Source organism: Leuciscus leuciscus (assembly GCF_965113295.1).
Source record: "Leuciscus leuciscus genome assembly, chromosome: 17".
NCBI lineage: Eukaryota > Metazoa > Chordata > Actinopteri > Cypriniformes > Leuciscidae > Leuciscus > Leuciscus leuciscus.
Genome location: NC_138741.1, coordinates 22,532,065 through 22,549,596, shown reverse-complemented (window position 1 = coordinate 22,549,596; position 17,532 = coordinate 22,532,065). Strand labels below are relative to the sequence as shown.

The 17,532-nt window shown below is 39.2% G+C and overlaps 1 protein-coding gene across 3 annotated transcripts in view; it reads right to left on the bottom strand.

Annotated features, from left to right (window-relative positions):
• The window catches only part of adck1 (aarF domain containing kinase 1), a 117,594-nt gene that overhangs the window by 43,861 nt on the left and 56,201 nt on the right, over nucleotides 1-17,532 (bottom strand). For all 3 annotated transcript variants that reach the window (XM_082144126.1, XM_082144127.1, XM_082144128.1), the window contains 3 exons: nucleotides 12,085-12,243; nucleotides 11,449-11,607; nucleotides 8,568-8,684 (listed from right to left, as the gene is read on the bottom strand). In XM_082144126.1, coding sequence (XP_082000252.1) covers nucleotides 8,568-8,684; nucleotides 11,449-11,607; nucleotides 12,085-12,243 — 435 coding nt within the window. The remainder of the gene's footprint in view (nucleotides 1-8,567; nucleotides 8,685-11,448; nucleotides 11,608-12,084; nucleotides 12,244-17,532) is intronic.

The following is a 17,532-nucleotide window of genomic DNA, read 5'->3' as shown; positions in this document are numbered from 1 at the left end:
TTAAATAATTTAAAATATTTGTGGAATTATTAAAGTCATGCAGGTTTGGAACACATGAGGGTGAGTAAATAATGACAAATTGTGTGTTAAATAATGTGACAAACAATCGTATCTTTTGGCTTATATCTATCAAATGCAAATCTAGATCAATTAATTCAAAGTCAAAATGACATGTCAATAGTGTCGTAACATGTCAACACCAAATAACTCCCATTACAATCAAAGAACACAAAAATGACTAGACTAATAACCTTCTCCAAGTCAGACAAGTGATCTTCCTATAAAAATCAAACAAGTATAAAAAACACTGCTGGTTTTATACAGTGTCCACCACCTGTGTGTCTATACGCATCTTTCTTTATAAAACTCACTACATCACTCGCCACAGCACAGAGCTCAAACTGATCCAACAGTAAGTCTAAAACACTTCTGAGGAAATAAAAAACAAACATCAAGTGGTTCCAAACAGTCAAAGATTTGGTTTGATTCAGAACATGCGGATTACAGTATTTCACACCTTATTATTGCAGTAATGACTCTTTGAGACAAACCGAATCATTTGAGAGCGCCTCACAACAGCGTCTCGCAAAGGGGACTAAACTTCCTGTGGAATATAATGGAGTTTGAGGCTTTTAATAGGCGCTGAAATGGAGCAACACTTGACAAGCGCCTTGGCTCTGCTCTGTGTGACAGCTGCACATCTTCACCTCCTCATTACATACTTCATAATAATCACAGAAATAATATCAACACATGCGCACACTCTGCCAGGCCCAGTCAGATCATGGAGGAAAGCGCACTTGTGTGAATGAAGATTACATGACTCAGCGAAACGCACCTCTTCAAGAAGTTAGTTTTTGCCAAGTTAAGTTGTACCACCAAAAGCTGATGTTTTTTTGTGTTTTGTTTTTTAATGGATGAGACCATTATCTGGAAAACAGGGTGGGCACTGGGCAGTGATCAGCATTATGTCAACATACATTACAGTAAAGACAATGTTACAAACCATTTCTATTTCAAATAAATGCTGTTCTTTTGAACTTTCTATTCATCAAAGAATCTTGAAAAAAAAATTATCAGTTCACACAAAAACATTAAGAAGCACAACTGTGTTCAACATTGATCAAAATAATGAATGTCTCTGAGCACCAAATCAGCATATGATTTCTGACAGATCATGTGACACTGAATGATGCTGAAAATTCAGCTTTGATCAAAGGAATAAATTACATTTTAAAACATTCAAATAGAAAACATTTATTTTAAATAGTAATATTCCACAATATTACTGATTTACTGTGTTTTTGATCGATTAAATGCAGCCTTGGTGAGCAAGAGTGTGTGAGAGTGTGAGCGAGTGAGTTTGAGTGAATGTGTGTGTGTGAGACTTCTTTCAAAAACATTAAAAAAAAAAATCATACTGGTCCCAAACCTTTGAAACATGTATGTGTTGTGTAGTGTCAATGGATAGTATATACATTTATTGTACACATTATTTACTCATAATTCACTAAAAAACAACAGAAAACAGGTCAGAGCAATGGCCTAGCAGTTTGAAAACCTGCTCTGACACACTTAGCTGTGGTGTAATATAGTGTCATATATGTCATATAGGCAACAAAAGTTTTAGTCAATCTCATATGATTAGCCCATCCCGTTCTCTCCTCTTCTCATCATTTCCTGTCATCTTCCATTTATCCCTTTTAAAAAAACAAGGCCAAATTTAAAATAAAAATAGAAAACATTATAAATATAATAATTATTTTCCAATTTCATCCGATTTTTTTTTTCTAAGAGGAGGAAGAGAGCCAGAGAGATGAAAAAACACTACAAACGTATTTAGGCTAAAATAGCATCAGGGTTGATTCCCCCTCCACACTCAGTCTCTCTCAGAGCAGCATGGATGCTGTAACAGATCCAGGGCCCTCCAGAGACCTCGTGGAGTAGAGGAGGACTCTCAGAAGCAGCCCAAAGGCTCATGTGGCTATTTAAAGAGCGCTCAATTCACTGTGATGTAGGAATCGCTGCTAATAGAGATAAATCCTCGCATTGCCTGACCCACAAGGATTGGCCAGATGGGATTTGAACCGCCAGTCTGTGGTTACTCAGTGGCTTACATTATTGGCAGTTTAGCGTTAAGTGATTAATTTGCACACATATGCCTTCATTTCCAAAAACATTATTTTTCGTCTTACATTTGATAATGAACTCAGACAAGCTCAATGCTGACTTTTTCCATCAGTTCTTTTTTGTCAATTGGAATGTGTGCAAAGGATGGTGGGTGATTGAAGAACGTGAAGGATACACTTGATGCATCCTTCAAAATGAGCTGAATGAGAGACGCAAAACGAAGGCTGCCTTCCAAGGATCCTTCAAAATAAGACGGCCTTTCACAGAGCTTGATGAAGTGGCAGTCGAGATATGCAGCCTTACTAAGACGCAACCTTCCGATTGAGAAGTACCCCCAATAGACACACTGGATACTATAGTTTCTACCATCTTAGGCCGCGCGTCCACCAATGCGTTTTAAGCCAGCTGAAAACGCCAGCGCTCTTCTGAAAACGCCTTGCTGAGGGCGTTTGAGGGCGCTTTGGCGGCACGCTTTTTTTTTAGTTGAGACGATGTGCTATGATATGGAATATCTGTGGTACTGTTATTAGTATCTAATTTCTTCAAATATCATGTTTCTGAATATAAAAATGTCGACACAATGTAATGTACTTGCTCTGGCACTAGTTTTGGATGAAGAGATGAGCTTCTTGTTGTTGCTTCTTATCATTGTCCAAGCAGAATATGACGGTTGGTCAGGGTGGTATTTGTCCCGCCCCTCCTCCACTGTGATTGGACGGCTGGGTAAAAAGTGACAGTTATGAGTGCTGCTATTTACCCCAAGTTGAACATTCTTTAACTCTCAGTAACCGGTAAAAAACCCAGAGATTGGATAAATGCAATTGGAATAAATACACTAGTATCGGGGGAAAAAATGCTTTGGTGGACACAAGGCCTTAGCTAACTGCTAATGGGTTTTTAACAGACATGCGTTAGTAAATGATGACAGAATTTTATGTTTTGGTCAAATAGCTAATAAATATAATAATTTAATCAATAAATACATAAATTTTTTATTTAAATAAAAGTTTATTGAAATGTATTTAATAATAAATATTAACAGGAATAAATAATCGGAAACTAGACTCACAACTGACTCTGATAGAGCTGGGCATTGTCAATTTCTTAGGCTAACGATATGCCTTGTAATACTCTAAGAAAAAAATAGCAAACACAAATATTAGGCAATATAATGCAACCTTATTTATTAGTAGCAATTTCAATTATTTAATAAAGATATCTGTAACTTGCATTTCTCGATTTTCCTTGGATATAATTTTTTGCGCTGAGCTTGTTGCAATGCATTTAGAGATTTCCTTAGCTCAAGTTAATTTACAATGTCTGTACACTTTGCTAGATCTGGATAGTAAAGAAAATAATAAAATGTTCCGACATTCTGTGCACGTTGGCAGAACACAGAGAGAAAAGTCCATTCCAGCCATCATCAATCTTTTGATTACTTGCACGCCAGCTCCCACACAGAAGCTCGCAGATGCCAGAGCCAGTTAATAATTCTATCCATTTTCAGAGGTAGACTCCATCATTTATTATGTTCTGTATCTATCCCATCAGCTGTCTAATAATTCTCATCATCATTGGCTAATGCCAGAGCCAGTATTCGGCCCTGATAAAGCGCTTGGCTACACTGTTTGCTTTATTTACTTTTGTGAGCATTGTAAAGGCTGTCCGGTGGCTAATGAGTACTGCAAGGGGAACGGTTGAGGTTACGGAGGGCAGGATCGTCCGTGATGCTGGCTAATATAGCGTTGACTTTAATCATTACCACTTATTCTGGTCGCATCTGAGACTGGGAGGAACATTTTGCATGCGGTTGATTCTATAAAAGTATTCTCAAACTCTGAGAGAGAAAAAGACCTAGAGAAAACAAAATGTTCACACATTCACAGATTAGTCTCAGTATACTGTATATTATGTGCCTCAACTATCAGGTACTCAAAGTCTGTCAAATGAAAAAAAAGTAAAACTGTAGCCTCAGTCTGATATTATGAAACTCTGACCTCTATATGTAAGAGAGAAAAAGAGCGAAAGAGGAAGGCAAAGGGGGCAATATGGCATTTACGCCATGAGTGAAAGATTGAGGGGAAGTGAGGGTGTCCAGGGAGAAGAGATGACTGATCTTGACCTCTTTACTCTAAGTTAAAGAGGCTACAGCACTAAGTTTCCATGGTGGACGCAATTACTTAAAGCCATTTTCAATCATTTTCAGATAGTGTTCCCATATTGACATAACAATAAGCCTTGGAGACCAGCCAGCTAAACCAGAAAAGCCTGGCCAGATTGGGAAGCCAACTAAACTAGGTTGGCTTAAGAGTGTTTTTTTAAGTGTAGGAATTACATTATAGGAAAAAAAACAACACCACCACTACATATTGATATCTTTACATTAAAGTCAGCATGATACGGAGGTTGCGATAGTGTTTTCTTCCCTATAGTAATGTATATCCAAGTGAAACGGATTCTAGAACAAGGAAAGATTTAGATTCATTGGGTATTGATTGGAATTGTTGGATCCTTGTGGGTTGCTATTGCTGTTTATCTCATGTGAGTTTTGCCGCCCTCACACCAGTGAACACATCATCAGAGCAGAGAAGAGATTAAAATACCTGTTTTTAAAAATGAATAATAAGATAAATCATTTATAATAAATACTGCAATATTTCATCAAAAAATAATCATTGTCAATTTTAATTTCATGATGGCTTTAAATAAAGAGCACCGCACTATGACGACATTTCATTAGCCTAAATATTACCGGTAAATCTTTACTAGACAAAAAAATAATACTGATTTCCCCCTCTTTTCATCCCCTCCAATCAGCCATTCAGTTTACAACCAACACAAAATGACCATTTGTTGTCCTCTATATGCACGTACAGCTCTGCACAGCACCGCAATTTCTCATTCTAACATTTGTCAACATATGCTTTGGGAGCCACTAAATCCAATGACAGCATGAAATCTAACAGTGATTGGCATTTCACACAGCTAATTTCCCAAAGGTTCTTCCCCTATTTGCCTGGATTTCCAACGAACCAACTGAAATTAAATAGTGCTTTTAGAATTAGCATGTGTCCAGTTTATTATTCGAATGGATTCAGTGCTAAACAAATGCAAAATGACAGAATAATGGAAGTATAGCATCCATATAAAGCCAACTTACAGTAACGTACAATAAAATATGAATACATTTATACAAAAGGGCAGTTGAATGCTCAATTCTGATTGGTTGACAAACATTCTAAGATAAGCACACCGCTAAAGTAGTTCCAGGCAGGTCTTGACCGCATTACACTTCGCCAAATTATTTCATTAATTTTAAAGGTCCTTAAAGCCAATAAAAACACAAGAACTGAAATCCATACAGACACTGAGCAAGCAAATAAACATAACAAACAAAAGAATAAAAATGAAACCCTATTTCCACGTTTTCCCCACAAAATTTCTCCCACTAAAATAAATAACACTTGGTTCAATATTTTGTTGTAAAATGAAGACATTCATATATTTGAGTGGCTTAAGTGTCTTTTTTGGGGTCTACGGTACATACACAGATATTTTCAAATATATTTCAAATAAATGTCTGCTCTGTTTCCTTGAATTTAAAGCTCTCGGTTTGCTTTTCATGCAAAACCGTGACTGTGGGTGCAGTTTAAGGCACCAAAAATATGCTCTCCATAGTCTTCAGGTCCCGCTGCTCAGATGCCCTTCCAGAGAGCAGACTCATTTCCTCTCGCAGCCTCCAGCTCTGTTTCCCACCGGCTCTGCTAACCCCCCACAGCTCAGCAATTTCAAAATAAAGTGTCTTTTTAAGCAAGCAGGCTGTACTGCCTTTTCAACCTGTTCCAATGGAGAGCGTCTCTTTAGCAAAACCCCATTGAGCGGCCACGTGGCACACTCGCTAATACCACGATCGCTTTCATTCCCCCGAACCTCTAAAACCCTCTTAAAAGCGTTCAGACGCACTCGCAAAGCAGACGAGACACGCGCGCATGGCGACACAGAACGAGAGAGGGAAAATATAAGCGGAAGCGTTCACTAAATTGCACCACTCCAAATGAGTCTGATGAACCGAGCCCTTTGATTGCATTTTCAAGCTTTGCATAAAATTTGTTCGCCGTTTTCTTTTAAAATGCGTCCTCATTTGCCACACTGTACCAGGGAGCATCAGTTAATCAGTGCCGCCCATAACCCAAGTCCTCTATCTGCAAAGAAAAAGAAAAAGAAAAATGGCTCGGCAGAAGAAATCCAAGCAGTGGTTGTGTGTGACACCGCGTAAAGGAAAATAAATGTTATGTGCACTCGTGTGTACGTGCGAGTGAGAGGGGGGTGTGATAAATGCTTGATGTGCAATCCACCCGCCGACCGTTCCCTCCTCCGTCTTTCAAAGGTGTGCGGTGCCCTTTAAGCATGGCTCGGTGGCTTATGAGACCGGTTTCAGGCTGTGTTTACCCGTCTGTCAGGCTCACTGACGCCTGGGTGTACAACGATAAGGAAAGGTTGCCGTTTAAAGCCTCAGCGAGCTTTGCAAAACAAACTGGCAGCAAATGTGCATATTAATTCAGACAGACAAAACAGGTCGGAGGAAATATAATGACAGAGTGACACAAACAAAGCAGGTGCTAAAATGATCCCATTTAGTCATTTAACAAAAGCCGGCGCGTTCGCACGGCTCTCAGCGACTGCAGTCTTTTTCTCGCTCTGCGTTTCTAAAAATCTCTTCATCTATCTCACTGCCGCTTTCCATTTTTCCCTCTCTTCCATGGAAGAGCTACGCATGAAATCTGGGAATATGATGAAGGAACCTACTTGTGAAATAACTAAAATATTGAACAGAACAAGATGTGATATTTGGGTGAACAGGATGGAGCATCAATGTTTATAGAAAATGTTGGGTGGCAAGATAGAATATACTGTATTGTAAGTGCGACTACTACTAGGACTGCTTATGTTATTCGTACATGACAGTGAAGAAGACGTGTCCCAAACAAGTCAAGAATGGTTATTAAAGTGTGTTTAGTTTCCCCAAAATTGAAAATTGTCATCATTCACTCACATCGTTCCAAACCTGTATTACTCTCTTTCTTCTAAGATATTTAGAAGAATATTGAATATTTTCTGACTTTCATCATATCGGCAAAAAAGGCTGAAATGCAAGCTGTTTGCTGATTTTCAATCTGAGCCAATGAAAAAAACATTTACATGAGTGATAATGAGTGAAGACAAAGTTTAAGAGGACTCTGATAATGATTCTTCAGTGTGACGCCTAAATAGAAGAGTCTCTCGTCTGTCTATCAACAAACATCAACAAAGACCAAATGCAAATACCATAATGTTTTATTTCTATGCTATGTAAGACTATGCTATGTATGTACTTTTTACAGCTCTAATAAAAAGAGAAGACAATGAAATGAGATGAAGTATAGTTAATATGTTCTAGATTATCCAAAAAACAGGCATTATCACACGTTATTTAATATATAAACATTTGTATTTATTTTTTGGCAGAATTTTCAGCACTAATTTGTGATTTGTAGAGATATTGTGACAAACGTACACGTTTTTTTGTCAAAATGCCCACCCTTAGATAAAAGCATTGCAAACTTTGTGTTAAGAGGAGTGAAGTTCGCTCATTTTCTTTTTATGCATATTTTTATTTTTAAACTACAGCAAGCTGACAAAGTGATAACTCAACCACCATCAAATAACAAGACAATGATAATGCAGTGGCAATGGTGACGTAAAACATCTCTGTGTGAACAGACGCTGGTCCATCAATCAATAGTCCATTAGCATCCGTTTCTCTGTTATCCTCCGGGCCTCACAAGAGTCACCCCCTAAGTTTATTCATCTCTCTGTCGTCCCCTGGCCCCGCATAACTACAGATTAGCTCACTCTGTAGGGCCTCCATTCTAACCAAAGCCATTGTGTGTAACCTAATTCACCCTGAGACACGAGTCACCTTAACGAAAGTGCAAAATGAAAAAGGCGCTCGATCTCGTGGCGAGTCCTTGTGCTGACAAAAGCGGCGGAGTAGAATAAATTGCAGCCGCAACGGAAAAACAGTCTGTGATATAAATATGAAAAAGAGCCTGATTTAATTTAGTGCTCATCTGCTAAGGGCTAGAAAAATGAAATGAAATTTGAGAGGCATAATTCATCAAACCAAGCAGCCTCCATTTCAGCGGTGTCAGAGCCTCTCGGAACAGGGCAAAGAGAAACGTCTTCAAAGCTTCCAGAACCCACAGCAGGAAACGTGACTGCTTCATTAACATTCCAGAGCACTTTTCCATGCTCAAATTGACATCAGCAGAGTGAAATTACTGATTAAGCGATCTTGAGTTGTGACAAGTGCCGTTTGTTGGGCTGCAGTTCTGAATGTTTCTGAAGAACCGATGTTCTGTTTCAGAGTAACGCAGAGATAAGGGCGTCTCTCTTACCTCATTGACATTGATGCCGTGTTTCCTCATGTACTCCCGGTCATTGACCTGACCACCCTCCGCAAAGTCCATGGTTAGAATGCGCTTAGTGGAAAGATCCCAGTGAATCTTTGGGATCTGGAAGATAACAAAACAAGAAACAGATTCTCAGCAGTTTTTTGCAGGAAGCTGTGCCATGTTTTACTTCATTTGGACTAATTATTATTTGCATGTTGAATAAATAATGAAAAACATCCTATTTAAGTCTTATTTAGGAATTTTTTCAAGCTTTGCTATGTGGTTCCTGAGGTGTTCTAACGCTACATCCAAAATCGAATACTTCCCTACTATATGGTATGCGTAAAACAGTATGCCAAAAGAGTAGTATGTCCGAATACATAGTATTTTAAAAAAGTCCCCGGATGACCAACTACTTCCGGCGAGATTCAGAAGTGCGCATTCGATGGACACTTTACAATCCCATGAGGCCACGGGAGGGGATTTATGAATGGCAGTGAATCGACGCAACTGACACTGGTAGGTCACGTGACAGTAACAACATGATGGATGTAGTATGTCCGGATTACATTCATACTACCCCATATTCATACTATATAGAACATTTTTGCAAGGGTGTTTTGAGTGGTTTTAAGGCCAATTCACACTGTTGCCGGCGTCTGTCAGTGCAGACACTTCATTGGGTTCTGTTGGATCAGTGCGTTACCTCTGTCGGCGTCTGTTGGCGTTGGTCGACGAGCGAGAGTAGTAGTGATACTTAACTTATCAAGCACCACTAAAGAACTAAACCGTGGAAAACAGTTATAGACTGTGCACTATGAGCACGCAGCATCACTAGCCATACCGAAATCAGAGTCGCTATCTGTACTTCCTGACAGTGAAATAGAGAAAATGGGTTCAGGCAATAAGATTCTTTGTGACGGATAATGCCACATGCTAAAAATTAGCTATAATCTGCACATAGAGCTCAAAGCAGCAGGCTTTCTTGATGCTTCAGATGACCTTCCTCTTCCATACGACAGCTTCCTGTTCCTGAACATCGCTGCTTATCTGGTGCTCTATCGCTCTACCAACTCGTCTCACTAATTAAAAAACTTTCTGCTCATAATGAGGAAGATTTACAGACTTTTTTTCTTTGATAATTTCGCTCGACCTGATACCAGGGCCTGGCTTTTGCCACCACCTCCGGCGACACTCTTTCAGCCTAGTTCCTCTCCGCTCTCTTTATCAAACGAACGTCAACGATAAAAAATCCCTCCGTTACCACCATATAAACAGAGCCATTTTTCAGCTCAGTGTCTGCCTTGTGGAACAGCCACACACTCTGAACTGCCTGCGACTCTGCCACACCGCCGCCGCTGTATAATCATGCTTGTTTTACAGGGCGAGAGGCTGATGCGGAGAGCCGGGGATTTATTCCTGACATGGCGGCTTGTGCTCCGCTGTCAAACGTTTTGACAGAGCTAATAGTGTGCATTAGAGGCACAAATCAGCAGTTGTGAACCCAGGCAATTCTTATTACCCTGCAGGGCCAGCCAGGTCTCTTTGTTATTCATTTAAAAATGAAAAGGGGACTTGCCTGGAAGCATTTGGCAGTTGTTATGACAGATTATTTACCTTGCAAAGTTTTTTTGCAGGGGAGAAATATGAGGGCACTCCGATGTGTAGCATCTAGCCGAGACAGTGTGAAAAAGTGCAAGTTAAAACTAGTATGGTGTTTAAGTAGGACTTGTAATGTGACTTGCTTCACTTGAAAGTTGACAAAATTCTCAGAATAAGATGTTGAACTGTCAAAAAGTCTGAGCTTTTTGTTTTGTAGTGCTAAAGTCTGTTGAAAAGCGATTTTTCATGGCATTCGTGCAGCCTTGAAGGGCACACTACTCTTAAGAGTCGTTCCAAACGAAAGTGAGCAAATTAATTCTTTCATGAAGGCAATGTATATTTAAAAAAAAAAATAATAATCATTGATCATTTCAAGGAAGTAATCTTACCATTTATGAACAAGTGAACCTGGCTGCGAGTCATAAATCATCATGATTTATTTTAAAACCTGAGGTAATTTAAGACATTAAGGCCCACCTTTCGAAGGCTTTTCCGATGTAAATTCGGGACTTCGCACGTTCCTTCTTTTCCCTCTTCTTTGCTATTTGTTCATCGGAACGTCGTCTCTTTGGTCGTGTGTCGGCCATATAAAAATTCAAGAGAATATAATTCTAACGTTAGTCGTTGTCGTTATCTAGGACATCTCTCCTCTAGCTAACATCTCTCTTCATGCTTCTCTCTTCTCCACCCCCAACACCCCCCTTCATGTGTGCACGCGCACTAATCCCCCAACTCCCACCCCCAAATCATTCTTGTCGGTTATTGGCTGGAACGCTGTTTGTTATGTTTCGTGGTCCAGGCTGTGCCAGTTTGTTTTTGTTGCTGTTTGTGGAGCCTGGGCTGTCTACAGAGACCGCGTTTTTTTACAGTGTGTTCAGGGGACAGGCAGCTAGCGGATAGTGAGGAGATGTTTGCTGTATGTGACAAAAAAAAATGTCAGCCTAAAAAACTTGTGACTTCGCTTAGATTTAAGTAGATTTTATAAACTTCTGACATCGCACCTTTAAGTAGATTTTATAAACGTGCCCTAGAAAAAAAAAAACACCACTGGTGTGCATCTTGAGAAAAAACAATGGCAGTGACATATTTTAAGATATGTCACTGCAAGTTGCTTTCAGTTAAAACAGCCCAAACATGCATTTTAGTCTGGGACTAGGCTTAAGCCTTGTCTGTGAAACCGAGGGCAAGACCTCAGATTTTAAAAAGTTCAATTGCTGCTGTACGCCCCAAAGACTACCACCAGTTATTCCCCAATTCCACATAAAGAGACACTTTCACAAACCTTCAAAAAGTTGAACTTCCTGAGCATGTCTGCTATTTTCTCAGCGTTTCGGCCCTCATTGAGAAAGTCCAGCTCCAGAGGCAGGTTCTTCTTGGCCTCTTCCACCAGCCACATAAAGGCAAAGTCTGGAAACAACCAGTGGACAACCTGAAGGAGAAACTGAGGAAAGACACAGGCAAACATATAGTTACACATTTTATGGTCTGATCAAGATGATTGATGATTTTTTATTTTTTTATTTTAGTATATGGTTTTATAGGCCCTGACAAGAAACATCATGTTTAGCAAAAAAAAAAAGTGCGAAACATCTCAGGAAGGGATATGAAAACTTGCACAACTGTATACGACATTAAACTGAAGAGAACTCTAAACCAAGACTCTGAGTAAGACTTGGCCATAATAGAGTAATTATATGTGATACAAATGAAATTGTAGGTGCATGGACAAATGGCTATTTGCAATACAATAAATGAATAAAACTGTAGGTTGAATGATGGAATCTATTTTTTAAGCACTAATGGGAGGTGAATAGGCCCCTAGAAGAATCGAGCTATACATGGGCGTGTGACAATGACAGAGCGTGTGAATTAGGCATCAGAAGCCAGGCATCGGCAGCCGTGCTCCCTCTGTAATTACCTCCATCACAACAATGTCCTTGGAGCTTTGCCGCTGGACCTTGGGATGCTGTACTTTCACTGCCACCGTCCTCCCATCTGGAAGTACTGCTTTGTGGACCTGAGCGAGGGAGGCGGCCCCGTGAGGTTTCTCGTCAAACTGGATGAAAAGATCGCTGAGCTGAGGAGGAAATTTTGTTTAAAGATTAGAAAACTAGAACGAGGCAGGAAAAGTATTATACCGGAATGCTGCAGGTGTTGTGACACTGAAAATCAAACAGGTAGTCATTTAAATGGTACTTTTATCCAAACTGAGAAATTTCACTATGTACTGTACGTTTAGCATTTTTATTTTAGAATGTAATTTTTTTTTAAACTATACATAAAATATACATATATACACACACACACATATACATATATATATAAATATATATATATATATATATATATATATATATATACACATATACATATATATATATATATATATATATATATATATACACACACACACATATATATACACATACATACATACATATATATATATACACAGTGGGGAGAACAAGTATTTGATACACTGCCGATTTTGCAGGTTTTCCTACTTACAAAGCATGTAGAGGTCTGTAATTTTTATCATAGGTACACTTCAACTGTGAGAGACGGAATCTAACAAAAATCCAGAAAATCACATTGTATGATTTTTAAATAATTCATTCGCATTTTATTGCATGACATAAGTATTTGATCACCTACCAACCAGTAAGAATTCCGGCTCTCACAGAGATGTTAGTTTTTCTTTAAGAAGCCCTCCTGTTCTCCACTCATTACCTGTATTAACTCGTTACCTGTATAAAAGACACCTGTCCACACACTCAATCAAACAAACTCCAACCTCTCCACAATGGCCAAGACCAGAGAGCTGTGTAAGGACATCAGGGATAAAATTGTAGACCTGCACAAGGCTAGGATGGGCTACAGGACAATAGGCAAGCAGCTTGGTGAGAAGGCAACAACTGTTGGCGCAATTATTAGAAAATGGAAGTTCAAGATGACGGTCAATCTCCCTTGGTCTGGGGCACCATGCAAGATCTCACCTCGTGGGGCATCAATGACCATGAGGAAGGTGAGGGATCAGCCCAGAACTACACGGCAGGACCTGGTCAATGACCTGAAGAGAGCTGGGACCACAGTCTCAAAGAAAACCATTAGTAACACACTACGCTGTCATGGATTAAAATCATGCAGCGCACGCAAGGTCCCCCTGCTCAAGCCAGCACATGTCCAGGCCCGTCTGAAGTTTGCCAATGACCATCTGGATGATCCAGAGGAGGAATGGGGGAAGGTCATGTGGTCTGATGAGACAAAAATTGAGCTTTTTGGTCTAAACTCCACTCGCCGTGTTTGGAGGAAGAAGAAGGATAAGTACAACCCCAAGAACACTATCCCAACCGTGAAGCATGGAGGTGGAAACATCATTCTTTGGGGATGCTTTTCTGCAAAGGGGACAGGACGACTGCACCGTATTGAGGGGAGGATGGATGGGGCCATGTGTCGCGAGATCTCGGCCAACAACCTCCTTCCCTCAGTAAGAGCATTGAAGATGGGTCGTGGCTGGGTCTTCCAGCATGATAACGACCCAAACACACAGCCAGGGCAACTAAGGAGTGGCTCCGTAAGAAGCATCTCAAGGTCCTGGAGTGGCCTAGCCAGATAGAAATTTCTTTCCCAATAGAAAATCTTTGGAGGGAGCTGAAAGTCCGTATTGCCCAGCGACAGCCCCGAAATATCTGGAGAAGGTCTGTATGGAGGAGTGGGCCAAAATCCCTGCAGTGTGTGCAAACCTGGTCAAGAACTACAGGAAACGTATGATCTCTGTAATCGCAAACAAAGGTTTCTGTGCCAAATATTAAGTTCTGCTTTTCTGATGCATCAAATACTAATGTCATGCAATAAAATGCAAATTAATTACTTAAAAATCATGCAATGTGATTTTCTGGATTTTTGTTTTAGATTCCGTCACTCACAGTTGAAGAGTACCTGTGATAAAAATTACAGACTTCTACATGCTTTGTAAGTGGGAAAACCTGCAAAATCGGCAGTGTATCAAATACTTGTTCTCCCCACTGTATATATATACACACATATACATGTGTATTAGTTATCAAATGTATTAGTTATCTTTGCAACATTTGTCGCAAAATGTGTTATACTACAAGTAAATACTGTCTACAAAGAAATATGATATTCAACAAGGAACAAATCATTTAATTGTCAGTTGAGTTATAACAGCGGGGGAAATTATGTTGAGCAGGGTGTAAGCAGAGCATCTTGTAAATGTGGTTGGTGAAAAATAGCATGACTGATCAGTATGCCACTTTTTTCCTGCGATGCCAACTGCAATGAATATTCAACACAGACACAACAGGGGCAGTGGAAGGGAATGCCAAGAGGAAGTGACAAATTTCTCGTTGGTGTGTGCACAAGAGGAGTTAACCATAAATAAATACTCCAAAAGGATTATCAAGCTGCTCTGCTCCAAAACGAAAACAACATTTTTCCAAATGCATTTCACTGCTCCTGGAGAGACAAAAAGGATGAATGTGTGGTTAAAAAACAAGAGATGGTGAACCTTTCAACATTGAGTGCTGAGAAATCCTAGCTTTTTATTCAATTAACGTCACCAGGCAACCTCTACACCAGTGGTTCTCAACCTTTTTTGGGCCAGCGCCCCCTATCCATTATCCAAGTCCCTGAATAAACACATATGAACAATTCAATTATTATTGTATAATTTTTTTTTTTAACTATCTTGAAACTATCCAAGCAGAGTTTCGCGCTCAGATGTGAGGGCAGAGCCAAATCAATAATAAATATGTAAAGTATACTGCTATTAAATTATGCATATATCTTTATGTATAATTTTAAAGAGCTTGCTATTTTAACAAGTACTCGCCACTTTTGAGTGTATACATTATAAACTCTGTAAACAGACTGTGGTGAAACTGAGGCACACATTATCCAAATAATTTATTATTAGCTCAGCAGATGCTGGACATGGTTGGTGTCACAAGTCCAAACTCAGTGTTTCCGTCAGAGATGGACTCATTCTCTGACGTACATAGACAACCTGTCCGATTAGGCTAATGTGAACCTGTCCATGGATAGTTGCTCAGAGGAACCTTCCGGCTCTCCTGAGGCGTCTCTCCCACACATGACTAGCACTTGCCACTGCATGCGTTATGCAACCATATCTCTGGAAAAGCTCTCATTACACTGTAACCATGCAGATGATTTTTTCTGTGTATAATATGACATATAGAACATTTGACACATCAAAAAAAAATGTCTTTACCTACAGTATACATTAAATCTTAGTGTCTATATTGAGATTATACACCTTATATATGTTTTGCTTTATAAAATGACAAGTTTGATCTTCAAGAGCCAAGCAAGATTTTGCATCACCCTTTGCTGAGTCACATCTTTCTCATCAGTCATTCAAAGCATGGGGGGGAGGGCAGGGCTATGATAGGCTCCTCCCACCCCAGCTTCATTCTTCTCACTGTGGGGCAAGAATAATGGAAGCAATTAGCTATAGAAGAGGTCAAGAAGGAATCCCCAGAGAGCTGTAGTCATTAGACTAGCCTGTCTCTTGTCATTTTCAATATGCTCACCCCACAGTACTACAACAGCCTTCGCTACAGAAGCCGCCATATTAAACTTCAATTGTGTGCTAATTCCCTCTGGAGTTGCGTTTCAATGCGTTCAGCATAGTGTGCGAAGCACAGGTCTGACATTTGTACTTTCGTACCATTTCTCCTCACTGTCCTTTCTCATTTTTGTCATTTTGTTTCTGCTGGAGCGTTCACGCAGTTGACCCAGTTTGTCCTTTCTGAAATGATCAGATAATCAGAGTTTTGTCTCTTTTTTCGTGCGAGCTTATCTAAAGCCACAGATGACTGGGAGCACATATCAGCCAGTGCCTGTGATGGCCTGATAGCACAGTGTGACCTCTGACCTCCCGCTGAGCAGCCGGAGCCATTATTGTGCATCACTGTAATCACAGTCAGCTGAGACTGCCGCAGAGGAGATACACAAACAGAGCCGATGCCGGTGTGAGCGGCCCTCAAAACAACTAAAGCCTGCCCACTGACTGACCAATGAAGCTGTGACATTTATTTAACTGTTAACACATTTAGATGTGCAGAACTGAATAAATAAAACAAAAAGTAAAATAAATATTCTATATAAATAAAAATATATTTTGTAGAAATATATATATAGAACTGATCAAATGGCAACTCAATGACAACATTAACTACAATAATATTATATAATATCATAAAATATATTATTTTATACATAATAAATTATATAGAAATTATATAAAATTATGTAGAATTATATAATACTATAACAGCAAGTAGAAATACACTGTACAACAATTTGTTTAAACTTAAAGTGTTTGTGCTGCCTTAAAATTAAGTTTAGTCAACTCAAATATCCAAGTTGTCACTCAGTACAACTTCACATTTCAAGATGACTAAACTTAAAGTTAAGGCAGCACGAACACTTACTTTTTAAAGTTGAAACAACACATTTTGTTTCAGTGTACATTTTTACATTTTTTTGAAGAAAATCTGAGTGGGGCTTTTGTAGTTTCTAGGATGCTCTAGATTGTTGCTAGGTAGTTGCTAGGTACTTAACTCCCCAAATATGGCTTAGATCCCTTCTTCAATGTGGATTTTTGTACTCATTTTATTTTCCAATAGGTGAAAACTCAATCCAATCGCTTAGAAAAGTAATAGTACACTCTCCTCAACCTAAGCAACAAAATAGGCTGTTTGCATTAGCTTTAAATTTTGGTTTTAGCTTTTGATAAACTACTCACCGACCCCACTGAAACTAACAGCATAACCAAAGTGATCAATCAACTATAAATGTGTGAAACATTCAGAATCAAGTAGATTTATGCATGAATGCTTCCTAAAGTGTAAGTTGATCGCCGTCTAAATCTTAATAATAAATTTAAGGAGTTTGCAAGTGTGTGTATACGTGTGTGTGTTTCAATATAAACACCTCACTATATAGTGGTCAGACACATCCACTGAATCAAAAGAAGAGAAGCCTGGGCTTACTGCACTAAAATACATAACTGTGCATCTCACAGAATGCACTATAGATAAATATAATAGTTTTGTTTTGCAGCAAAGTCCATTAACATTTTTATAGTAAACCGAGTCTTCCAATATTCTTTCAGAGAAATTCTTTCTTTGCGGACCGTCATTATTCATCCTCCTGAAATTGGCGGTCTTATCTTAATTACACAAATACAAAAACTTGTTTTCCAACATAACATGCCAACAATTCAGCATTCATGTTTTAATGCAAACTAAATTTGTTTTCCAAAAACTTTAAAATTACTTTGAAAGAAAAGGATGGCATCAAATACATTATTGATGTA